Source organism: Artemia sp. Qi Xiang Cuo, chromosome 13, assembly GCF_049724085.1.
Source record: "Artemia sp. Qi Xiang Cuo chromosome 13, ASM4972408v1, whole genome shotgun sequence".
NCBI lineage: Eukaryota > Metazoa > Arthropoda > Branchiopoda > Anostraca > Artemiidae > Artemia > Artemia sp. Qi Xiang Cuo.
Genome location: NC_142806.1, coordinates 50467786 through 50495101, shown reverse-complemented (window position 1 = coordinate 50495101; position 27316 = coordinate 50467786). Strand labels below are relative to the sequence as shown.

Here is a 27316-nt window from a genome sequence, read left to right as displayed (position 1 = left end):
CATGGAGGACGGCTATTGGCTATATACCCGTGATTTTCATTCAATAGTTTCTTATTTGCCGCTGTCTTGGCAAAAACAACTTATGATTTCTTGGACAATTTTTGTTAATAAATGTTACTTTTATTTCCAAGACTTGACAAGAGTCTTAAAAATACAAAAATAACTATACTTTTGTTTAAGCTGTTTTCACACTACGTACATAATTTTTAATGCTAAGTGATTAAGTGACGTTACATTAAGTATAACCTTTCACACTAGCCTCATGTTCAAAACCCTAAAAGCATCACAATCATCGTCTAAAATCATCACTATCATCATTAAATTAATTGTTTCGCTTCAGAAACCAAGAAAAGAAATACAGACATGACACATTCGTGTATAACAAAACGACTTATATTGAAATACCAACCTGACTTGATTTATGACGAGCAATAGATTAGCCTATGAAGGATAAAGGGACATGTGATATGTAATAATTTGTTCTCCAAATTATTGGAGATGGCAAATGCCTTCCTTCCCCCCCCTAAACGACGCCCCTGGATAAACGTAAAGTATTTTGTAATAGAAAACTTAATACACGTGTTCCTTGAATGATTATTTATAAGTTTCTGCAATATCTGTGAATTTTTAAGCGGGACAATCGGTATTTGAGGGTACTTACGTGTTATCCCGACCGCACTCAAGTAGTAAAGTTAGGTTAATCATAATGAAATATACAAAAATCTTATGAAAATATAATACTTTAGTAACAAAATTAGGGAAGCTATAGCAGAGAATTATGGAAAGCAGGTCGCCTAGAATGTATTATATTAAATGGTACTTATTTACTATATGGTACACACTCGAGAAGCGATGTCAGGTTAATCTTAATGAAATATACCAAAATATGATGAAAATCCAATACTTTAGTAACAAAATTCTGGAAACTACAATAAAGAATTATGTTAAGGTGCCGCACAGAACGCATTATTTTAAATACCTAACATAACCTAACCCAACCAAATACCATCTCTATGTATCAAATTCTTAATAAAAATATACCTACAATGTCGATTTCAACTGAACCTAAGCTAATTTTCTTCAAATACTGACAGCTATATAAACCGGTTATTGTCTGTTCTGTAGATCCAAGTTCTCGAGTGTGTACCATATAATACAAAAGTACCTATTAAATACCTAACCCAACCAACTCTATATATTAAATATTTTATTAAAATACACCTGCATAATAGTGTATCTCATTCTGGCTAAGCTAATTATCTTCAAATGCAGACAAAGAAACTAGTTTTACTCAAATCAAGAACTTGAGTGTAGTTGGGATAACACGTAAATACCGGTATGGAGTTTACCGAATTAGTTTCCGTATATTGTTTTGTGCGGTTCGGTTTGGAAACACTGGTAAACTTTTCGTATTCATTCTGAACTTTATATTTTGTGACAGCTAAAAGAAAAATCTTAGAAAATCATGGTTTTTAGGTATGAATAGACCAAAAGTGGAGCCAGGGGGCTAAAAATGTTTCATTTTGATGCCCTTGGTATTCCAAGTTAGTGTGAAAGGTTCTACGGCTTTGTGTGAAAACACTATTAAGTTGTTTTAAGAACCTTGTTTTAGGGCTTTAAATTTATTTATGCTATTACGATAAGAAAAAATATTTTTCATTGGAAAAATAATTATATTTTTGGAAGAGCCCCCCCCCTATTTTTTACGGTTTTGACAACCCTATAAAAGTCTTCATTTATTGATTGTTTCTTCCAAAAAGGACGATCGTAAGATATCTCAATATGAACGTAAATGCTCCAACACATGTTTCCGATTGAGATTATTTTTTGGAAAAAAAACTTGCCAAGTCTTGGTTTTTATTGTTATAGCATAGCTCTCTGTTTACTCATATTTTTGACGTTCGACGGCTTTATATCAGAGAAAACTCTCTTCTGTTGAATCATTGTGGATAATATTTATTATTGTTTTCGTTCTAGAGAAATATTTTGCACTAACCGAAAAAAGAACACTTGTAACTGCGGTAATTTTTTATTTCTTGTTAGGAATGATTTCTAATTCTAAAGTATAACCCTAATTATTTTCTTTTCTTTTCATATGCCCATTTTAAAGTCATGCAGGTTTCTTTACTGATTTCAAAATTTTAAGAAACTATGGCTAAGCTGGATGTTCTGGATGTTTATATTTCTACTGACATGGGCGTCGTTTGGGGGTGGAAGTTGCCCCCCCCCCATAATGTAAAGAAAAAAATTATTATACATCTCATGCCCTTTGACTATCCGGATGTGGACCCATCTTGGGGGGCCCCCCCCCCCCAATAAAATTCTGGAGATTCGCCCCTGTCTACTGAGTAACTCTGAACTGTAAGTGACAGTAGTAAATTTCATTTTCCATCACTCCTATCATCTACTCTAAACCTTAGATTTAAGGTAGTGGCCATGGGAGGGGGATTTAGACCCTCTCCCTAAATTATGAAAAATTTCATAAAGGGCAATATTTGATTAATTCATGATAAGGAATGACCTAGAAAACTTTGTTTGTTTATTAACTCACCTTACTGCTGAATTATTTATGGCTGTGTGAATTTATGAATGATACTTTGCATAAAATAAGGGGACTAATAGGGTTTAGTTGCATTAGAAAGTTATATATTTATAGTTACATAGTTATATTTATAGTTATATAACTATAGGGTATAGTTATAGTTATATTAGAAAGTTTGGAAAGCCTTCATATTCTATCCTTTTTCGGCAGTTAATCCTCCCACAGCGCGATTAACCAATGTCTATCCAAAGTGTTTTTTCTTCGTAACCTTATTTTATTTAATTCACGGACACTGCAGGGTGGGGTAGGAAAGACCTTCAGATCCCCCTCCCCCTAGAAGACCAAAAATGGACATAATGCAACATTTTCTGCCATTCAAGAATATATAGAATTTCCAGCATTTTTTTTCCAAATCTTAGCCCCCTCTTGGAAATTTTTGCAGCCCCCCTTCTCAGAAATTTCTTTGGGTGTGCTTATGTGAATAATTTATTTTTTAAGACAAACGCTCCATGAAAACAAAAAAAAATAAAGTCAATTAGCGGTAAAAACGCGTTCATCCTATGTAATTTTCCAATACGGCAAAGTACCGTTAATAATATAGCTTGAATTTGTAAAACCCAGTGGATCTTTTCCATTCTTGATGTTTTATCAAATTCCTAACGCTTCCAAGTTGCTTTTTGATGATGATTTATAACCTAGATTAAATCATAGCTGGGTGTATGCAACACGCTATTTCCTTCCTAATTCAATAATACCCACTCAGAACAAAGTTTTGCTGAAATTAAAAATTAAGCCCTGCTCTTGTAGTCGGTTTGTAATCAGGATTCTTTTTGTTTTGAAGAACGGGGTTCACATAAGGGAAAGGTGTTTAGATTACCTAGTATATACAGAAACATAGTTTTTATCTAGCGTTTATATTTCCGGTGTAGTGGGTGGCCTGGATCCAGATGCACACATAGAGGAAGTTCTTCCCCTACCTCCCCGCAGGTCATCCGTTTTTTTAATATTTTTTTTTTTGTATAATTTACTTGTTTTAGTGGGTTTAGACGACCCCTCCTCGGCAGAAAATTCCTAAATACGCACCTATATTGACCCCCCTAAACTCTGACTGGGCGCCTTCGTATTGAGCAAATGCAATAACTTCCTTTATATATCCGGGATCAAGCAGGAACTGCATTATTAGGTTTACAGCATATTTAATTATGCGTGCACAAGGTCAATAATTAAGAGTGCGACCACTTTTTCTATATAATTATATTAAGTAAATAGACGGGTTGTGCTTTTTTTGTTAGATTTTTTCCCAATTTCTGTCCCGAAATTTCTGTCCGACTCATAAAAACGTAAAAAAATGTATATAAACACATTTTGCATGTGTTTTAAAAGACTTTTTGTGACCCTCCCCCTCCTCAAACAAAGATCCTGGATACGCCCTTGGTGCCAGTGTTTCCCATATTTTTTTTCCCATCAGTGTTAGCAAACTACTAGATGGCCACAAGCTAGTGGCCATCCAGCTAGAAGCTCATTTGAGCAATGAACTAGAAGCTCATTTGATCGATAATACTTCGGTACCTTTGCTCCTTATAAACCGACCACCCTACGCAACATGAAAGTGCCGTGTGGCACGGGAATGACATTTTGGTGTTATTTTCATTTCTCGTTACCAGCTGTAGCAGCCCCTGGCGGATCGTAGGATAGTCATTATGGGCTCTTTCGACACAGGTCTTTGCCTATCCGCTTTCTACACTCATTATTTCGGAGACAGAATAAAGTTGCCGGCGTGAAAAATGGCAACTTTAGATGCATCTTCTCTATCTCCATTTTCTCTTTACGTTGAGGAGATTCGATACCTAAATGGATAATCCTATCTCATCCATTATATACTTCTTGAGTTTGTGTGGCTAAACTAATATAAATTGGTCGTGTGATCTTGCCGCAACTTGTAGAGCTTGGATGAGAGATCCGAATAAATGACAAAAAACTAATAGCCGACACCTACTTTCAAAGAAATCATTGAAAAACCATTTAATTTGTCCCGTTGTATGCTGGAGATGTTTAGATTTAATGAGACTTGCATCATTAGGAAATGAAAATTTTGATTTTTCAATTAAACCGAGCAGAATTTTCCGTTTAAAGTTCAGGAAAGGGCAGACCCTAAAAGTGTTCTAACATACCTGTTTTGGAAACATGAAAAATACCCAATGTAATTGAAAACCATGCCGATACAGAATGTTTGTTAATTATGTAAATTTAAGCAGACAGCGCTTTGCTTAACAATTACTAAAGGATTATACGTTTTCTTTATTTTAATCTATCCTCTATCATCTTAATCTATATTTCTTAATCTTAATCTATAAAAAAAGATGCCGTTTAGGCAGAATGTTGTAGTAGCTGTCACTTTTCTTGATTTTCAAGCCAAAATATTCCCCTTGCTGTTCTAGCCAAGGAACAGAAAGTTTCCTATATTGAGGTTTCGGACAAGGCGGTTTTAATGGTGTACATTCTGTTTTGATCTGACTTTTTTTTTTTTTTTTTAGGAGCTATGGGTTTTTATATTTCTTAACATTGGACGTGATCGTCTCTTACTAGGTTGCTACCTACCGCTGTAACCCGGATTAATCTTTTAATCTATCCTCTCATTAGCTTTTCGAACTGACGACACACTTAAGATCCTCTATCAATATGTACCAAAATTGCTTGGTGAATTTTCTGTGGTGCTGGGAAAATTCGCTAATTGGTCCTTTATCGTCGAGACCGTCAGCCGATGTTTAGACTCGCAAAATTATTTTTAAGGGATCGAATCCCCTTAAAAGGACTTCATTGAAGCCTTAAAACTATTTATTGAAGCCTTCTAATGAATCATTTATTTTCAGTACTTACGGAGAAGTTGTTCTCAGCTTCGGGATCGTGGGGATACAATTTCACAAATGAGTTTTGAGTCTATTGATTCGAGAGACAGAGAACCGACACTTGTTTTTGCGCAAGATATTCGACGGAGACTTCAGGAGTCTATTGAAAGCTTAGGACCAAAGGGATTCAAAAGGGATCCAGAAGATCCATCGGCTTCTGTGCTGAAGGTAAAACAACACTCCATTCATATTTATAGATTTAATAGTTGAGAAACTTGTAGAAATAAATTTGCTGGTTAATTCACAGAAGGAACAAACTTCATATTTGCTTGGTACCGAGATGTTTGGGTTTTCAATCGATCCGTCTATCATACACAATAGCTTATTGTCTGGGAATTATTGTTACAGGCTAAATAACATAAAATGGATTATTAAAGCTGAAGTTTTTCAGAAAAAGAAATAATGTAACCTTACGTTGAATTGCACTTGCCAATTACAAACCAAAATGAAATATGTTGTTAAAATTCCCAAGCTGGCTACTGTGGCAAGAGGAGTGAGCCCTGGATGATGAAAAGCTCGTGAAGCGGTCCTTTTTACTAAATAAATACCCGACGAAGTCGGCTTTCTGGCTAGTCTTCTTCTGTGAAAGGACGATGTAGAGTGGAGTGAGACTATGTCATAATAAAAGTAAAAAAAAAGGTGCGGCACTAGACTCTATAGTCCAAACAGGCGATGCTGATATCCGCGTCATGGCTCGTCAGCCAGGAAGTGCAATGGGAGGCTGGGAGCCATTCATATTGTGCTTTTGGTCACCCCTCCTGTGCTTTCGCACACCCCTTCTGTTTACCTTCCCCAGCTTTCTCCAGGTACCCATTTAGAACTAGGTCGACTCTGGGTGAGCTTACAGAGTCGAACCACTCACCCCCGTTCCAAACCAAATAACCTGTGACACGAGGACTCGAGCTTTTGTTCTTTCGGGCACAGAATTCCAAGCCTAGCGTGCTAACCACTTGGCTAGCACCACAATTGTATGATTACTACTAAACGGGGGGGGGGTCCGTAGATCTCTAAAGAAAGGAAAACGAGAAAGAAAATCGAAGCGAGACCATTCGCAAGGGCCAAAGGCCCTAGATAATTTTTACAAAAATAAGTTACTTATTAAATAAATTTTTAAAAGTAATTTCTATTATGAAATGATAAAAAATGTGGAGAAACTTTTGTATAAATTAATTTTAGAAATAAAAGAATAAAATAATTTAGAAAACAAATTTAGTAATGCTTGAGATCCTGAGCTCTCCAACTGTGGCCTATGCAGCCTACTGCATTACTGTGGTGCCACAAGTAGTACTTCATGATACTTTTAGTGCTATAGTTTTACTTTCAAAAAGGCCCTAATTGCCGAGAGTAGGATGGCGGCGAAAAGAAAATGCTGACAAAACAGTCTCAAAACAGTCTCTAAATTGTATTCCTATACAAAGAAGTACCTCTGTTCATTAATATCCTTGAAACAATTTTTGTCAAAAATTGCATTGTATTCCTTATCTATCTTTTGTTAATTACAAAACGCACTAGACCTAATGAGCCCTTAAACAGCTCTCTATGACGTTCCATTGCCTCACTTGCGGTGAAATAAGAAGAAGGAGCAAGAAAAAAAGGTCACAACAAGGAATGGGTTTTCCTTGTTGTTCAAGGTGGGTGGCTGCAAGTTTCTTGCATGGCTGTCTTTGGTAATGGCGATTCTAATGCCATACTTCATGTTTCGATTCGATGCCATTGTCGTGGGTTTCCGGTTCTTTTTCAAAATTCATGGAAGTTTGCAAAATAACATTTTACTGTTCAGACTAATCGAAATTTTAGTTGACATTCTTGAATCAGCTACAAATTGCAATTTTTTTGTCGCTAGACAGTATTTTTTAACACATTTTATACTTTTGGTTAATATGGGCTAGAAGCTGTTCTTTACTAGGTTGCAGGTATCGCTGCAGTCCTGATCGCATGTATTGGTCTAGAAAGCAGGGACATATGCAGGGGAGAGGGGCTGGGGTTCACTCCTCCGAATCCTATATTTTTTCAGAGCTTATGAGCACTTATTCAAATTATCAAATATATATTTTATGTTATTCCTCCCCTCCCTCTAAAAAATCCTGCCACTCCTTCTGCTAGAAATTATCCCACTGCATTGATATTAGGCTTTATTTGTTCCAAAAAGTTTATATCTATAAGGTGGATAGATATTAGAGGCCTATAAGGCTTCTGCAGATCAAAAGGTCATTTGAGTTTGTAAAAATGGAATAGTTTTACATAACTAAAATGTGATCTATGAAAAAAATTTACTCTTTTAACTTTTTTATTTGATTTGAATGGATAAATGTTTTCTGCAAAATTAGTACATTTCTAAATCGTCAGAATGTGTTTGTGACGACATAAATTGTCATAAATAATAATTAATGACGCAATATGTTATCAAGAATGATTTCATCCTAACTTGAAATTGCTGTTTTTTGTCGCAATTTCCTTGTATAAACAAGTACATCTGTTGAGTCTCGTTGACGCCTCTTTCTTAGAGGGTCATATCTTCTTAGTTTTGCGTCGTTGGAAAACTAGCAGAAATGGTGAAAACTTGAATTCAAATTATCTGGTTAAGGAAAGTTTGACACCCACTAACTTTTTTTTTGGTTCCTTACTGCCAAACTATAAGTAGTTCATGATGGCATTGAAAATGAAAGATTTTATATGAGTTTTCGATTACAATGCAATTTGTTGTCATGTGATTCATGTGACACGAATGGCAGAAAAGGTAACTTAAATCATAGCATTTTCAAGATTCTACCTTGGTAGGGGGAGGGGAGGGAATTTGTAGAATGTTCCTGGAACTTGTATTTTTGGGCGCATTGTTCTTGTAGGTGGATCGAACTCGAATAAAATAAAAACTTGCAGGGTAATATAGAACAATATGGACGTGTCCTTGGACACAGAATTTAAACTCAGTTGCAGGAACGCACTGCAGGGCTCGGAATTTGATTCCGGTGATGAGATTATGCGAAAGTGTGTCCATACTAATCAAAAGAAGAAGAAGAATAAAATATATTCATACTGAGGAGGAGGGGCTTGTGAAATGGTAGATTGATACTACGATTTTTTTTTTTTTTTTTTTTTTTTTTTTTTTTTTTTTTTAATACCAGTTTTGGAAGCATTATCCATGTTATACCCGCGGTGTGTGGGTATGCATGAAGGCATAAGAGGGAGAGAGGTAAGGAAGTATTTTATATGTATGGATTCCAACACAAAAACTTTTGGAATTTTAAAAACTGTAAGGAATTTTAGCTATTTTTTAACTTTAGGACTAAAACTAAAATGTGTGTTGGAATCCATAAGCGCAAGAGTTTTTTAGGCGGAATCTTTAGGCCCGTATAAATTATCTGAACAAAAATGGGCATAAATCAATGCAAATCCTTTAGATACAAACAAGATTTGCAGGAAAAGGAGAATTAAGAAAACAAATTACTCAACTATTTATTAGCAGTTACAGGTACCTAAGTGTTGAAATCTCTGTTCAAACGGAACATATGTTGCGTTATTGATTATTTTCATTTCTCTTGAGAGGGATTTCTTTTGGCTCGAAAACGGATGTAAAATTGAATTTGACTTCCTATCAATTTTTCCATTATGTTTTTTTTTTGCATTTTTGAAAATTTTGCATATATTTGCTAATAAATCGGTGTTACCATACATAGAGACCTTAAGTTCCAAACAATAGAATACAAAAAAAAGAATTTAAAAACAAGGTTCCACAGACGGAAAAAAAATGAAGAAAGAAAACGACAAAATAACAAACGAGATAATTCTTAGCCAGTGAATGACAAAACCAAAACAAAGCAGATGTTTCGGCTAGGAGCTAGGACCCAACTATCTCGTTTTGTTCCTTCGTTTTTCGTTCGTCATGCGTAGCCTGTGGGGTCTAAGAACCTATTTAAACGGCTAAAGGACATTCTTACGACTGGAATATGACCTTGTCATCAGTGGCAGTTCTGGCCTCATTTGCGCCCGGGGCAAAATCTAGATTAGCGCCCTCCCTGTCTCCCATAAAATTTTAATTTACTAAGAAAAATTATTTTCAATTTATCAATGAAACTTATAATTTATGCTTTAAGTCTTTAGTTTATTGTTTAAATTATTTAATTGTTATTAATTATTTTTATTTATTTATTCTATCCTCTACTTCATTTTAACAAAAATTTCAAATTTCAATTTATTTTTTTTTTTTTGATAAAATAGAAGAAAATCAAGAGTAGTCAACAGCAACAGCCAAGCACCTGTTTCTGGCGTGGTAACGAAAATGCCACACCAAAAGAGCTAAATTGCAGCGTATATTCTTTTGTGAGGATTGGCGAAAAATTGTTTTATTCCCCTATCCCCCTCCTAACAGAAAGTTTGAGGTCTAATAGACAAATGAGCCGACTTATCGGGGATTTTGATGGCCCTCGCTTTTGCTTAGGCAAGCAGCTTGAGCCTTTATCCCTTTCGAGTGGCCTTTTATTTGTCCGGTCAGCAGCTCGCTTCGCTTGGTTGGCACCTTTTGTTTCTTCGGCCATCCCAGATGGCCCTTGCTTTACTCGGGCGGCAGTTGGGGCCTTGTTCAGTCGTGAATGAGTTTTGACCTATATTGCCAATGTATTAATTGTAAATAATTTACAATTCTTTAAAAGCTTAAAATTTAACTCTTTAAATTCCAATAAAATAATATTTTAATTACAAATGACGTCTTCATAACACTTGTGCAAACAGCGTTTCCAGTTTCAAATACCAAAATACCAAATTCATAAATTACCGATTCCATTTAATTCTGGTACTATTCTTGCCTGAAATGTGAACTACAAAATAAGTCAAGCTTAGGTAATCAGGTTAATGACGAATAAGGTAAATGGGGGGTGCCGAGTTGATACAAGAAGTAATAAAGCCTGTAGTGTTAAATGTAAATATAACTTCTTTCTTCCTTATTCCCTTATTCATCTATTTTGTAACTCTATCTTTCATCTCTGTCTTTGTGTTTCATAAATTTACATCTTTATCATTTTTGTTGCTTCATCTTGAATCCGCCGACAATTTCAACTACATAACGGGCATCTGCGGAAAGGCCTGTTGCTGGCAAACTGAAAGTTGCTAGATGGGGTTGCAAATTTTGTAGATGACCAATTTGCGTCTCAGACAGAGTTGAAAGAATAAATAAAAATACGAGTTTTAGTGCATTGTCATTAAGGGAACACTTGAAGCATAGTTGCCACACATAGTACACTCTTACTATTTGTAGTTTATTTTGTCTCAAAATATTTAGATGTACTTAAGAGTACATCTAAGTAAAGTATCACTTTTCAGCAATTTCTGTTAGAACTAATACATTTTGAAAAACAAGCTAAATGCTTCAAAGAATGAGCCTTATTTTCTAAGATAAGTTTTCACAGTCATATGACGGGTGCTCAACTGGCCAGTACCTCGTATTCATATTTCGAAAAGTAAACCACTTACCTGTAAGAAAATAAAATGGCCTATGATTGGTCAGCTAAAAATAATCCACCAATCGGAATCGACCTTACATTCTTACTGACCTTAAGTGAGCCAATTCTAACGGAAAAAACAAAACGATGCGAATCCGGCAATAAAATTCGGTTTATCCTGTTGCTCAAGAGGGGAGGGTAAACTCCAGCCTAGGGTTTTTGATAATGATAGTTCTAATGTTGTAATTTTTATTTCCATTGGAACTATTCTTGCAATTACAAAATACAGTCATATTGAACCTGAACAACAATTATTATTTGCAAATAGTATTGCTTGAAAAATATTTGTACAAGATAGTTTCCTTTGAAACAATTTTTGGTACTTGTCTAGAATCCAGTAAACCCGCGATAAGTGAAGTTGCGTTAATGCTAATGAAATAAAACAAAATAGGATAAAAATATAATACTTCAGAAACAAATTTGGGATATATATTTGCACGTTAGGGGGGGGGGGGTAAAGCATAGCATAGCATATAATAAATACTTAACCTAACCTAGGTACCTTTTTTTGCACCTTCAACCCCGAAAAACTAAAGTTTAAATCTTTGTCACGGAGTGAGCAACACCTCATTAGCCAACAGAAACCTGTTTTTCATATGGCATCTTTGAAATTCTATATGCGGTCTTTCCCGCGTGTTTACTGGATTCTAGACAAGTACCCAATTTTTTTTCCAAATTGGTTACCATGGATCGTAGTTTGCTCTTTACTTAGTTGCAGCTAATCCTGTAACCATGATATCTGATCGACTAGTGACGCTTCTTGGAGCGCATGCTGTGCTCTTCCCATCTTCTATCCTTCATTGACAATGAAAGTGTAGTTTTTTCATTCATGTTTATATGTCAATCATCCTGGGTATTTAGAACGATTTACTTCACGGTCAAAAGCGTGAGAAATTTGGAATTAAAAAAGTGTTTCAAGTTTAAGGATTTAGCAAAATGGCTTTTAACTCAACAGGAACAGTTTGAGATATTTGTCCCATTAAAATGTTTTGATAAAAAATATTTAAAAAGAACAAGAAATCACAAAATGAATCACCTGATCTGGCACGAATTTAGGATTTTTCGGGAGGGGGGGGGGTGTAGTGATAAAAAAAATTTAGTTTGATATTAAGTGCCCAGAAATTTAGCAAATTTGGGATTTCGGTGAGACCGGACCCCTAGGCTCCCCTTCCCCTTTGTGTACCTCCATGCGTTCTATAATTATTGTAGCCTTCTAGATAAAATTACTAAGAGCAGAAACATACGCCATGTGTTTTTTTTTACATATTTAAAAAAAAATCTCAGCAGCTTTCAGCCTGTTTCTGCGGATTCTTTTTTCGTTTGTAATGCTTTTAAATGCTATTAAAACTAATAAATCGTGCATGAAGATTAAAATATCAATAACAAGAAATAAGAAATGTGTAAAAGAATTTCTAGAGACTGCAGAAAATTACCACTAGGAGAAATAATCCATCGCTGAAAATAAGGGTAAAAGGGTAAAGGTCAAAGGTTAAAAGGTATCAGTTACCAAAAATGGAATTAATAAAAGATCCAAGTTTAAAAAATTGCAAAATAAATCACGATTCAACAGGAATAACTTGCACATTCAGAAATAACTAAGGAGAAAAGAGTCAAAAGAAGGAATTAAAAAAAGCAGTCAAAAGAAGGAATTAAAAAAAAATAACAAAAAAATAACGATTTCAACAAAAGTAACTTGTATTTTTTAAAGAACATCTTAAGCCCTATGTTATCGTGCTGTCTCAACCAGTGAGATAATACAAAAGGGTTAGGCTCTAAGGGATTTATACTGCTCAGATGCATAGCCAGAGGAGACTAACAAACGCCAGACTTGCTGGCAGATCAACGACCAGCCAGCAGAGCCCGATTGTCCAAAATAATTAGTTGAGTTGCAAAAGAAAAAAACACTGAAAGAAACTGGTTTTGAGATAGATGCTCACTCTGGTGTGATCAGAAACATGATATGATGGGGGTGGGGTTAAAACGAGGAATTTAGTTTTAATATGTAGAACTTTTGCTTACTCGTATCTAATTTACATTGAATCATATCAAAAAAGGTGAAATCACAATGATCATGAAATCCACAGCTGAGACTAGAATTTTTTTTTTTTTTTCAGAAAAGAAAACAAACTATTAAAAAGAGAGAAATGTCAAGTTCTTTGTAATATTAATTATATATTTGGGCCTTTATTGTGTTTTTTCTTTGTTGTTTTTTTGTGTAGAATGCTTAGTATTAGTCTAATTACAAAATAAATTATATATCTGTTTACTACCATCTGTTAAGACTGAACCGAAGAAAAAGAGATTATTTTCTATAATTCCATGATAAACAGGGGGTTTTAACTTCTCTGGTCTGCACTGTGCCGTTTTTTTGTTAGACAATCACATTTTGTCTTAAGTTTATGTCATAAAGGAAAATCAATTAACGCCGCTTTCTGAAACCTGGTTGGTTTTCCGGTGGATCTGCGTTAAAAAAATAAGCCAGTAAAAAGAACGAAAAGTTAAATTTCTTCTGATTGGTTCTTCCGTGTGAAATTTTCAGCCAGTAACGAGAACGAACAATGTTTACACGTAATCTCTCTGTTTCGCTTTGATTGAACTGGTTTTCTGTAGCCTTTTCCTTTAACATCCATAAATGGAATATGATTTGTGTCTCTTTTCAGAATAAATAAACGAAAATTAATCTGACATTTATCGTGGTAAAGTGTTTGCCCCATTATGCCTGATTGTGGCGATTCATTATTTTTATCTTAATGAAAAAATATAATGGATACCTCTGAGGATCCATCAATGGATCTTCATCGCTGCAAAGCGATATCGAAATGGAAAGCTATGAATCAGGGACGGCAGAAAAGGTAATAATATTCATTGCCTCTGTTGCCTGAACACGGTTATTATTTGTAAGAAAATCTTTCCTGTATGCGGTTTCCAAACATTTTATTGCTTTTCTTGTGAGACAGCTAGATTAGGAAGATGGCTAGACCATACCGAGTAGCTATTCTGGTTATAATAAAGGCGTAATCAGATACAAGGTTTGCCGTAATATACCTAAATGTGGCCATATATCATTTATGAAAAAAAGGAATGAGCTTTCCCGAGGAACTCTCAATGCATCTTCATTATTAGAAAATGATATTGAAGACGGGAAACTATAAATCATATCTAGAAAAATGGTTTATTCTATACGATTTTCATTAATTTTTATTGCTTTTCTGACAAAAAAAAGTTCATCTTTAACTTACCAAACAGCTTTTCTAATTGCGAGCTATACTAAAAACTGGAGGCAAAATTTTCCATTTTATGCTTGAATTTGGTCATATGTCATTTTAACCTTTTATGGGCACAGGAACGGACACGGGGGAGGCTCTCTCCTTTAATTTTAAACTCTGCAAATGTGTGCGAGTACTAAATAAATTTAAAATAGTTGTTGACAGCAAGTTTTTTGTAGACAGGGTTAACCAAGAGGAGACTGATTAAGGCGGCTGAAGCCCCTTCCCCTCTTCCAGGGCTCTCATCATGGTTGCAGCGGCAGCTGCAACACAGGATAGAATAACACTTTAAAAAAGTGGCTAGTGAGAAAAAATCGCCATTTGTAGCTAATTCAGGAATGGTAACTTTTACCTTGTTTAGTGTTAATTTTAAAATGTTTTTTGAAAACAAATTTATGGGAATTCAAAAAATATTCTGAAAACCCACAAAAATAGGGTTGGATCGAAACGAAAAGTACACCACAAGAATTGCCGTGGTCGTAAACCCATACATGAAACTTATATTCCCCTGGTTAGAAAATCAACGAGAAAACACTTGCATGGATAGCACTCGTGTGTCCTCTTTTCGTTTTGCTTAAAAAATTGTCCTAAAACATCTATAAAGCTTAAATATTTGATGAATTTAAAAGTCCATTTTGATCTTCACATCGAATCAATCTTGAGAAAATTGCCAATTTGCTGCTTTAAAATCCGTATTGGAGTAACTATTGTGACTTCAATACCATTTTGTCCTTTGATGGATTCGTATAAAACTGTTTAATCCCCCTACCTTCAAAAAAGATGTTGGGACTTATTGAGGTAACTAAGAGGTAGCTGCCTCTCTCCACATCCGATCCAGATAATATACCAAATTTTGTCCTCAAGCACTGTAATGTCAGTTCTGTTTCAAATACTGTTCTTTTCTCTTTCGGCTCTGTTTTCGCTTTTGATCCTTCTCAAGAAAAGAAAGTCAAGTCTGTCCACGTCATCCCTGGTTCCAAGTCAGATAGCAACTCTACAAAAATTGGCTAATATAAGGGCATTTTCAATTAAACCCCTGGCACACACTTGTAGTTAAATAACCTCATTAGCAATAAGAAGAATGGGCTGTCAACACAGATCTTCAACATTTGGCTGCCTGAATACCCAGCATAACAGTAGCTTGAACTTCTGGCCCAATTTTATGATATTAAGATATATAAATATCATAACTGTATGCTATTTCCCAAAAACTTTCCTTAAAGTCTGACATATGAGGCTTTTCAAAAAGATTCAAGTGTATGGAATTTGTGGTCATCTACTTGAGATTATTAGGATCTTTCTAAGAAATCGTATTTTTCTTGTAGTTCTCGAAGGGTCTACTTTCAGTAAGTGTCTAGTAAAGGCGAGCTTCATCAGCGTTGTATCTAGATACCTGCACTTTTTCCTTTGTATATCCACGATAGAGAACAATCTCTTTAACCCTGTGCAGAATTTTGCTGAAACGGCCCATGAAGCTGTTCAGAAGCATGACAACCCTGTACAAGCTTCTTCTATTCCTATAATGTGATCTTCTGGAGATAGAAAATTAGTCTGATGCCCGGATGGTCGACTTCTATGGATCCAAGACTAAACAGCTACTAATCATCCGATCGAAGATCTTGCGTGACATCCAAACTTTACCTTCAGGGGTGGAGTAATCGAGAAAGCTGATAAACTTCATCTCTTAAGAATTCATTTCTCCTCAGAGCTCGTTTGGGGCACATCAGGCTCAATCTCCTATCTCCATCGGGTCCGATCGTCCTTAGCAGCAACTGTGTGTGGTTCTTCATTCTAAGAACCTATTTATCATCCGGATCGATTATCCCTCTGTACAATTCATACACTATGCCTTTTGCTGAAATGGATATCCACTCTTTGCAGAGGCTCTTAAACCCTATTAGCACCACAGAATATCCAAACTAGGGTCCGGAGGGCACATTTTAGAACTGATTGGGTACTTTTACTAATTCTAAATGAGACATTTGGTGTGGTATCTACGACAATCTTTTACAAGTACTTCCGCCACCTTTTTTCCGACGAGCTATCTCTACTTGTATCTCCGTTTGCCTAGCCAACACACAGAAACACGGTGCAGTGAGATTACTCTCAAAAGAAGACACCCCATCCCCTATTGGACTCTTGAAGGACAAATTGAATGACGGTGCACCTTCTTTTTGAATGGTCTCCTCCAAGGAATGTTATCCCTTAAAACTTGTCTTATTCCTTTAAAAGGTAGTTCAGAAGAAACAACTTGAGCAAGAAAAAGTAGGTAAGAGATTGACAAGTGACAATTGAGACTTTAAGTTTTTAGGAGCCTTGTGCCATGAATTTTTCATTAATAAGCTTTTGGTCACCTCCCCCAAATGCTCGAATATCCCAAGAAGTGGCTAGATTCAAAAAGTAACAAGATTTTTGATAATTATACAATCGTCTGTGAGGGTGCTCTTTGAGAAGTTCAGAGCTTATATAAAGACGTTATCAAAACCGCGTTAAAAATCCTCATTTTATAGGAATAACCTATGAAGTGAGGAATACCCTATAAAAACTTGTCAAGTTTTTCTATGGAACCAAAGTCACAGCATTTGTTGAGGAGGGGAAACTTCAATGATTTTGCCGAAAATGATGCAAGTCCATCTATTTCATAACGGGAACTTAACACTTCGCCGGGAATGCTTTCAATGACGGGTGATATCACTTGAATCTCCGAATGTATAGATAATATCGTAGAGCAAAAAAAAGAAAAGAGGAAGAAGAAGAAGAAAAACTGTGGAAATACATTAAAAGAAATAGAAACTAAAAAATGTGTAAACATATTTAAATACAATTTATATATAAGTTTTATAATATTCAATGATAGTATAGAATTAAAAATATTCAGATTATAGCAAAAATTTTAATAAAAATTCAAATGAACATTGAAACAATATTTATTATAAAATGTAACATATACTTTATAAATGAATGTGTGAATAAAAAATTAAACGTTCTTGATAATGAAAAAGAAAAGAAAAAATATCGCAGTAAATACCTGAAAAAGTTATACAACACACAAAACTTCTCTGTGGGTAATCTGTTATTGTGTTTTTTTATGTAGTTTAGAGATGACTGCAAAAGCCATATGGCTTATTAGCATACATTGTAAAAGGAATATGATATAGGTTACGCCAATGAATATATCCAGCTTGTAAAAGTAGAAGCTAGTTTCTACAAAAATAACCAACGCCATCTAACCTTTGCTGTTTCTTGGGATTTCTTTCAAGTTTCTTAATGGTGTTTTTCACAAGCATGGTTCAAATGGTAAATATTTCTATTGTTTCGCGACTTACATTAATTATAATAAATTTGATTAAAGAAATACCCAGAAACACCAAACGCTAGATGACCTTGTTGTTGTTTTTTGTTTACATTAGCACCAGTTCCGCTCTCAGGAATATAACATAGTATACGCCAATGAGTATGTCCAGCTTGTAAAAGTAGAAGCTAGTGTCTACAAAAATAACCAGCGCCATCTAACCTTTGGTGTTTCTTGGGATTTCTTTCAAGTTTCTTAATGGTGTTTTTCACAAGCATGGTTCAAATGGTAAATATTTCTATTGTTTCGCGACTTACATTAATTATAATAAATTTGATTAAAGAAATACCAAGAAACGCCAAACGCTAGATGACCTTGTTGTTGTTTTTTGTCTACATTAGCACCAGTTCCACTGTCAGGAATATAACATAGTTTACGCCAATGAGTATGTCCAGCTTGTAAAAGTAGAAGCTAGTGTCTTCAAAAATAACCATCACCATCTAACCTTTGGTGTTTCTTGGGATTTCTTTCAAGATTCTTAATGGTGTTTTTCACAGAAGTATAGATCAAATGGTAAATAATACCCATTGTTTTGTGACTTACATTAATTATAATAATTTTGATTAAAAAAATGCCAAGAAACGCCAAACGCTAGATGGCCTTGTTGTTGTTTTTTGTCTACATTAGCACCAGTTCCACTGTCAGGAATATAACATAGTTTACGCCAATGAGTATGTCCAGCTTGTAAAAGTAGAAGCTAGTGTCTTCAAAAATAACCATCACCATCTAACCTTTGGTGTTTCTTGGGATTTCTTTCAAGATTCTTAATGGTGTTTTTCACAGAAGTATAGATCAAATGGTAAATATTTCCATTGTTTTGTGACTTACATTGATTATAATAATTTTGATTAAAAAAATGAAAAGAAACGCCAAACGCTAGATGGCCTTGTTGTTGTTTTTGTCTACATTAGCACCAGTTCCACTGTCAGGAATATAACATAGTTTACGCCAATGAGTATGTCCAGCTTGTAAAAGTAGATGCTAGTGTCTACAAAAATAACCAACGCCATCTAACCTTTGGTGTTTCTTGGGATTTCTTTCAAGTTTCTTAATGGTGTTTTTCACAAGCATGGTTCAAATGGTAAATATTTCTATTGTTTCGCGACTTACATTAATTATAATAAATTTGATTAAAGAAATACCAAGAAACGCCAAACGCTAGATGGCCTTGTTGTTGTTTTTTGTCTACATTAGCACCAGTTCCACTGTCAGGAATATAACATAGTTTACGCCAATGAGTATGTCCAGCTTGTAAAAGTAGAAGCTAGTGTCTTCAAAAATAACCATCACCATCTAACCTTTGGTGTTTCTTGGGATTTCTTTCAAGATTCTTAATGGTGTTTTTCACAGAAGTATAGATCAAATGGTAAATATTTCCATTGTTTTGTGACTTACATTAATTATGATAATTTTGATTAAAAAAATGAAAAGAAACGCCAAACGCTAGATGTCCTTGTTGTTGTTTTTGTCTACATTAGCACCAGTTCCACTGTCAGGAATATAACATAGTTTACGCCAATGAGTATGTCCAGCTTGTAAAAGTAGAAGCTAGGGTCTACAAAAATAACCATCACCATCTAACCTTTGGTGTTTCTTGGGATTTCTTTAAAGATTCTTAATGGTGTTTTTCACAGAAGTATAGATCAAATTGTAAATATTTCCATTGTTTTGTGACTTTCATTGATTATAATAATTTTGATTAAAAAAATGCCAAGAAACGCCAAACGCTAGATGGCCTTGTTGTTGTTTTTTGTCTACATTAGCACCAGTTCCACTGTAAGGAATATAACAGAGTTTACGCCAAGGAATATGTCCAGCTTGAAAAAGTAGAAGCTAGTGTCTACAAAAATAACCAACGCCATCTAACCTTTGGTGTTTCTTGGGATTTCTTTCAAGTTTCTTAATGGTGTTTTTCACAAGCATGGTTCAAATGGTAAATATTTCCATTGTTTCGCGACTTACATTAATTATAATAAATTTGATTAAAGAAATGCCAAGAAACACCAAACGCTAGATGGCCTTGTTTTTGTTTTTTGTCTATATTAGCACCAGTTCCACTGTCAGGAATATAACATAGTTTATGCCAATGAGTATGTCCAGCTTGTAAAAGTAGAAGCTAGTGTCTTCAAAAATAACCATCACCATCTAACCTTTGGTGTTTCTTGGGATTTCTTTCAAGATTCTTAATGGTGTTTTTCACAGAAGTATAGATCAAATGGTAAATAATACCCATTGTTTTGTGACTTACATTAATTATAATAATTTTGATTAAAAAAATGCCAAGAAACGCCAAACGCTAGATGGCCTTGTTGTTGTTTTTTGTTATATTAGCACCAGTTCCACTGTCAGGAATATAACATAGTTTACGCCTATGAGTATGTCCAGCTTGTAAAAGTAGAAGCTAGTGTCTTCAAAAATAACCATCACCATCTAACCTTTGGTGTTTCTTGGGATTTCTTTCAAGATTCTTAATGGTGTTTTTCACAGAAGTATAGATCAAATGGTAAATATTTCCATTGTTTTGTGACTTTCATTAATTATAATAATTTTGATTAAAAAAATGCCAAGAAACGCCAAACGCTAGATGGCCTTGTTGTTGTTTTTTTCTACATTAGCACCAGTTCCACTGTCAGGAATATAACATAGTTTACGCCAATGAGTATGTCCAGCTTGTAAAAGTAGAAGCTAGTGTCTTCAAAAATAACCATCACCATCTAACCTTTGGTGTTTCTTGGGATTTCTTTCAAGATTCTTAATGGTGTTTTTCACAGAAGTATAGATCAAATGGTAAATATTTCCATTGTTTTGTGACTTACATTAATTATAATAATTTTGATTAAAAAATGCCAAGAAACGCCAAACGCTAGATGTCCTTGTTGTTGTTTTTTGTCTACATTAGCACCAGTTCCACTGTCAGGAATATAACATAGTATACGCCAATGAGTATGTCCAGCTTGCAAAAGTAGAAGCTAGTTTCTACAAAAATAACCAACGCCATCTAACCTTTGCTGTTTCTTGGGATTTCTTTCAAGTTTCTTAATGGTGTTTTTCACAAGCATGGTTCAAATTGTAAATATTTCCATTGTTTCGTGACTTACATTAATTATAATAAATTTGATTAAAGAAATACCAAGAAACGCCAAACGCTAGATGTCCTTGTTGTTGTTTTTTGTTTACATTAGCACCAGTTCCACTGTCAGGAATATAACATAGTTTATGCCAATGAGTATGTCCAGCTTGTAAAAGTAGAAGCTAGTGTCTTCAAAAATAACCATCACCATCTAACCTTTGGTGTTTCTTGGGATTTCTTTCAAGATTCTTAATGGTGTTTTTCACAGAAGTATAGATCAAATGGTAAATATTACCCATTGTTTTGTGACTTACATTAATTATAATAATTTTGATTAAAAAAATGCCAAGAAACACCAAACGCTAGATGGCCTTGTTGTTGTTTTTTGTCCACATTAGCACCAGTTCCGCTGTCAGGAATATAACATAGTTTACGCCAATGAGTATGTCCAGCTTGTAAAAGTAGATGCTAGTGTCTACAAAAATAACCAACGCCATCTAACCTTTGCTGTTTCTTGGGATTTCTTTCAAGTTTCTTAATGGTGTTTTTCACAAGCATGGTTCAAATGGTAAATATTTCTATTGTTTCGCGACTTACATTAATTATAATAAATTTGATTAAAGAAATACCAAGAAACGCCAAATGGTAGATGACCTTGTTGTTGTTTTTTGTCTACATTAGCACCAGTTCCACTGTCAGGAATATAACATAGTATACGCCAATGAGTATGTCCAGCTTGTAAAAGTAGAAGCTAGTGTCTTCAAAAATAACCATCACCATCTAACCTTTGGTGTTTCTTGGGATTTCTTTCAAGATTCTTAATGGTGTTTTTCACAGAAGTATAGATCAAATGGTAAATAATACCCATTGTTTTGTGACTTACATTAATTATAATAATTTTGATTAAAAAAATGCCAAGAAACGCCAAACGCTAGATGGCCTTGTTGTTGTTTTTTGTCTACATTAGCACCAGTTCCACTGTCAGGAATATAACAGAGTTTACGCCAATGAGTATGTCCAGCTTGCAAAAGTAGAAGCTAGTGTCTACAAAAATAATCAACGCCATCTAACCTTTGGTGTTTCTTGGGATTTCTTTCAAGATTCTTAATGGTGTTTTTCACAGAAGTATAGATCAAATGGTAAATATTTCCATTGTTTTTTGACTTTCATTGATTATAATAATTTTGATTAAAAAAATGCCAAGAAACGCCAAACGCTAGATGGCCTTGTTGTTGTTTTTTGTCTATATTAGCACCAGTTCCACTGTCAGGAATATAACATAGTTTATGCCAATGAGTATGTCCAGCTTGCAAAAGTAGAAGCTAGTGTCTACAAAAATAACCAACGCCATCTAACCTTTGGTGTTTCTTGGGATTTCTTTCAAGATTCTTAATGGTGTTTTTCACAGAAGTATAGATCAAATGGTAAATATTTCCATTGTTTTGTGACTTTCATTGATTATAATAATTTTGATTAAAAAAATGCCAAGAAACGCCAAACGCTAGATGGCCTTGTTGTTGTTTTTTGTCTACATTAGCACCAGTTCCACTGTCAGGAATATAACATAGTTTATGCCAATGAGTATGTCCAGCTTGCAAAAGTAGAAGCTAGTGTCTACAAAAATAACCAACGCCATCTAACCTTTGGTGTTTCTTGGGATTTCTTTCAAGTTTCTTAATGGTATTTTTCACAAGCATGGTTCAAATTGTAAATATTTCTTTTGTTTCGTGACTTACATTAATTATAATAATTTTGATTAAAGAAATGCCAAGAAACGCCAAACGCTAGATGGCCTTGTTGTTGTTTTTTGTCTACATTAGCGCCATTTCGACTGTCAGGAATATAACATAAATTACGCCAAGGAGTTTTTCCAGCTTGTAAAAGTAGAAGCTAGTGTCTACAAAAATAACCAGCGCCATCTAACCTTTGGTGTTTCTTGGGATTTCTTTCAAGTTTCTTAATGTTGTTTTTCACAAGCATGGCTCAAATTTTAAATATTTCCTTTGTTTCGCGACTTACATTAATTATAATAAATTTGATTAAAGAAATGCCAAGAAACGCCAAACGCTAGATGGCCTTGTTGTTGTTTTTTGTCTACATTAGCGCCATTTCGACTGTCAGGAATATAACATAAATTACGCCAAGGAGTTTTTCCAGCTTGTAAAAGTAGAAGCTAGTGTCTACAAAAATAACCAACGCCATCTAACCTTTGGTGTTTCTTGGGATTTCTTTCAAGTTTCTTAATGGTGTTTCTCACAAGCATGGTTCAAATGGTAAATATTTCCATTGTTTCGCGACTTACATTAATTATAATAACTTTGATTAAAGAAATGCCAAGAAACGCCAAACGCTAGATGGCCTTGTTTTTGTTTTTTGTCCACATTAGCACCAGTTCCACTGTCAAAACTATATTAGGTTATACGTTCAAGTTTTACACCTTCATCTTACTGATATGTTTTTTCTCTTTCTAGGAACCATGGGCGGAGAAAATCCGTCGAATAAGAGATTCATCACCATATGGCAATTTTCCTAACTGGAGACTAGAAGCGGTCATTGTTAAGTGTGGGGATGACCTGAGACAGGAACTACTTGCTTATCAGCTGCTAGCAACTCTACAAAAGATCTGGCAAATAGAAAGAATACCCTTGTGGATTAGACCTTATAGGTAATGATTTTCCCCACCCCCTTTGTGATAGAAAAAGAACAGTGGATGTAATAAGGCCACTACTAGGAGAGAACCAACGGTCGTACTTCTAACAGGGATGAAGGGGGATGATTTATTAGAATTATCCCTCTAAAAGGGCCTGGAAAAGATTATAAAATTTTGTTCCAAAAAGATACTTTTTGGTAAAAGTATTAAAAAGTATCATCTGGTAAACTCCTTCCTTGAAAATTAGGAAAATGTATACCCATGATAAAAAGTGATATAAATGTCAAACAGAATCAGAAAATTCTGTAGTTGTTGCTTAAACTGTCAATCAAATATACGGGCATATGTTAATTCAATAGTATTTTTTTGGATTTGCGAGTGGAGTGAGACAATATAAAGGCTGTGAAAACTGCTTTCATACTAGTATTTTTGTAAATATTTTTATTTTATTTAAATATTATGCTTAGCTGCTTTCAAAACGCACTATATATTGTAAGAAAAAGGGGACACATGAGTGCTACCCTTGCCAAAAGTTGATTTTCCTTGTTGTTCAAGCCCGGGGACTTCAGTTCTTTTTATGGTTTTTCGCTATGGCAATGCCAATGGTATACTTTTGGTCTCGATCCGACGTAATTTTTAGGGGGGTTTCAGCCTATTTTTTAAAATTATCATAACTTTCTTTTCGAAATAACATTTTACTGCTAATACTAATTAGATAATAGTTGCTATTCCTGGATCAGGTGCAAATAGTAATTTTTTATCATTAACAGTTCTTTTTAAAAGCGTTATTTAACTTTTTGTTAATATGAGCCATGGTTCGTTCTTACTAGGTTGCACCTACCGCTAGAGCCATGATATTTAATAGGAAACAAAATAGTTGCAATACTTTAGTTGGATACATCAGAATATTTTTATCTTTTTGAAAATTAGTGGTTAAATCGGTAATTAAAACATTTGTAATTATTAACGAGCCATTTGTTGTTTTGTAGCTGGTTTTCGTAAAATATTAAAGCGTGTATATTGTTGTATTCAACAGCTGAAGGAAGCTAATATATATGTCATTTTTTATCAATTCACATTTTGTGGAGGGCCTTAATTCCATGAAATTGAAGAGCAATAATTTAGTCCAGAAGGGAATATGTCACAAAAAAGGAAATCAGCTACAATATAAACTCAAGGAATATCATAGAAAATTCCCCCTCCCCGAAGACATGACTTGAACTTTTGTTAACCCCTCCTCCTCCCCAGCTGACATTCAGTTATAGTTCGATCCGCTAACCATGAGGCAAAACAGGATAGACTAGATACAGTTGAGTCAGACTCACCCAAACAATCACTTTGAAAATGCTCTTTTATGAGGAGAAAAAAAATCTGTAATCAAATTCTTTTTCTTCCTGGATTCGTAAATGTTTTTTCTCCAAAGATTTTACCTTTACGTAAAAAACAAGAAAATCCTAAAAAACGATTAACGTTGGGCGTGAAACATTGACCCTGAGATTAGGAGTCTGAGATGGAGACGCATACCTTCTCAAAAACGCAAGGTAAATAACACTTTCTAACTCATCTATATATGTCGTTCATTGAAAAAAAAGTTTTATTTCCATTTTAACATTTTGGTCGGCTTTGCCAATTTTTGTCCCCCCCCTTTAATCGAAAATATTCCTCGCCCCTTTGATTGAATTCTTCAATCTGGATTCGTAAGTATTTTTCTCCAAAGATTTTACTTTTGCCTAAAAATAAGGTACTACAAATTAACCTTGAGCCTAAAATTTTTTAAACTGAACTTTTACCTAAAAAAATTAAAGCTAAAATTTTTACCTGAAATTAAAACATTGACCCTGAGATTAGGAGTCTACGTATTGGTCTACCAACTGAGCTGACAACGCTTGATATTTGATTTAATGTGTTGGTGTAATTACATATACAATTAGACAGGTTTCACATAAGCGGGTTTTCTTACTGACAATATAAATTATACATATAAGATAGGCTTAACAAACGTGTTTTTTTTGTCTTTTAACTAAAATGTAAACTTTAAAAATTAAATTTCCGAAAATCTTAAAAGATTTTTTTTCTTGCAGGATACTCGTTTTATCTAGTGACTCCGGTTTAATAGAGCCTATTTTGAATACAGTATCTTTGCATCAAATCAAAAAAAATTCCAAGCTTACTTTGAAGGAATATTTTCTGAGAGAAATTGGCGACAACAATTCAGAGTCGTTTTTGACGGCCCAAAACAATTTTGTAGTCAGCTGTGCTGGCTATTGTGTCGTCTCCTATTTGATTCAAATCAAAGATAGGTAAATATGTTTATATTTTATTTATTTTATTTTATACCATGTTTGGTATAAATGTTTTTAAGTTGGTTTTTAATTGTTTTTATGTTGGTTTTTTAAGTTGGTTTCATCTCATTGTTTTTTAGTTGGTATTAAGCTGTTAAGTTAATTTTGAGTGAATGGGTTGTTGCATTTTATTTTAGGTCTTGTTTAGTGTTGATTTGTTGAGTTAGTTTTTTGTGAATGAGTTGTCTTTTTTGTGTTTGTTGTTCAGATTGTCTAGTGAATTTTGAGGTAATAAGTTGTTGAATTTTGTTTTACACCATTGTCGAGCCCGTGTTGAGTTGTTTAGTTTATTTTTGTGTGAATGAGTTGTTGAATTTTATTGTTGTTGTTGAGATTGTGTTGAGCTGTTTAATTAATTATTAGTGAATAAGCTGATGAGTTTTATTTTACGCAAATGTTGAATTCGTGTTCAGGTATTTTTTAAGTGAATGAGCTGTTGATTTTTTAAAAAGTCTTTGTCATTGAGATTGTTTAGAGTTGTTTAGTGAAATTTTGAGTGAATAAGTTGTTGAATTTTGTTTTACACCATTGTCGAGCCCGTGTTGAGTTGTTTAGTTTATTTTTGTGTGAATGAGTTGTTGAATTTTATTGTTGTTGTTGAGATTGTGTTGAGCTGTTTAATTAATTATGAGTGAATAAGCTGATGAGTTTTATTTTACGCAAATGTTGAATTCGTGTTCTGGTATTTTTTAAGTGAATGAGCTGTTGATTTTTTAAAAAGTCTTTGTCATTGAGATTGTTTAGAGTTGTTTAGTGAAATTTTGAGGTAATAAGTTGTTGAATTTTGTTTTACACCATTGTCGAGCCCGTGTTGAGTTGTTTAGTTTATTTTTGTTTGAATGAGTTGTTGAATTTTATTGTTGTTGTTGAGATTGTGTTGAGCTGTTTAATTAATTATGAGTGAATAAGCTGATGAGTTTTATTTTACGCAAATGTTGAATTCGTGTTCAGGTATTTTTTTAAGTGAATGAGCTGTTGATTTTTTAAAAAGTCTTTGTCATTGAGATTGTTTAGAGTTGTTTAGTGAAATTTTGAGTGAATAAGTTGTTGAATTTTGTTTTACACCATTGTCGAGCCCGTGTTGAGTTGTTTAGTTTATTTTTGTGTGAATGAGTTGTTGAATTTTATTGTTGTTGTTGAGATTGTGTTGAGCTGTTTAATTAATTATGATTGAATAAGCTGATGAGTTTTATTTTACGCAAATGTTGAATTCGTGTTCAGGTATTTTTTAAGTGAATGAGCTGTTGATTTTTTAAAAAGTCTGTGTCATTGAGATTGTTTAGAGTTGTTTAGTGAAATTTTGAGTGAATAAGTTGTTGAATTTTGTTTTACACCATTGTCGAGCCCGTGTTGAGTTGTTTAGTTTATTTTTGTGTGACTGAGTTGTTGAATTTTATTGTTGTTGTTGAGATTGTGTTGAGCTGTTTAATTAATTATGAGTGAATAAGCTGATGAGTTTTATTTTACGCAAATGTTGAATTCTTGTTCTGGTATTTTTTAAGTGAATGAGCTGTTGATTTTTTAAAAATTCTTTGTAATTGAGATAGTTTTGAGTTGTTTAGTGAAATTTTGAGTGAATAAGTTGTTGAATTTTATTGTTGTTGTTGAGATTGTGTTGAGCTGTTTAATTAATTATGAGTGAATAAGCTGATGAGTTTTATTTTACGCAAATGTTGAATTCGTGTTCAGGTATTTT

At 34.2% G+C, this 27316-nt stretch overlaps 1 protein-coding gene across 2 annotated transcripts in view; it reads left to right on the top strand.

Moving 5' to 3' along the window:
• fwd (phosphatidylinositol 4-kinase beta fwd) overlaps positions 1–27316 on the top strand; it is a 233133-nt gene that overhangs the window by 179524 nt on the left and 26293 nt on the right. For both annotated transcript variants that reach the window (XM_089099304.1, XM_089099303.1), the window contains exons 10-12: positions 5413–5616; positions 23100–23293; positions 25360–25578. In XM_089099304.1, coding sequence (XP_088955430.1) covers positions 5413–5616; positions 23100–23293; positions 25360–25578 — 617 coding nt within the window. The remainder of the gene's footprint in view (positions 1–5412; positions 5617–23099; positions 23294–25359; positions 25579–27316) is intronic.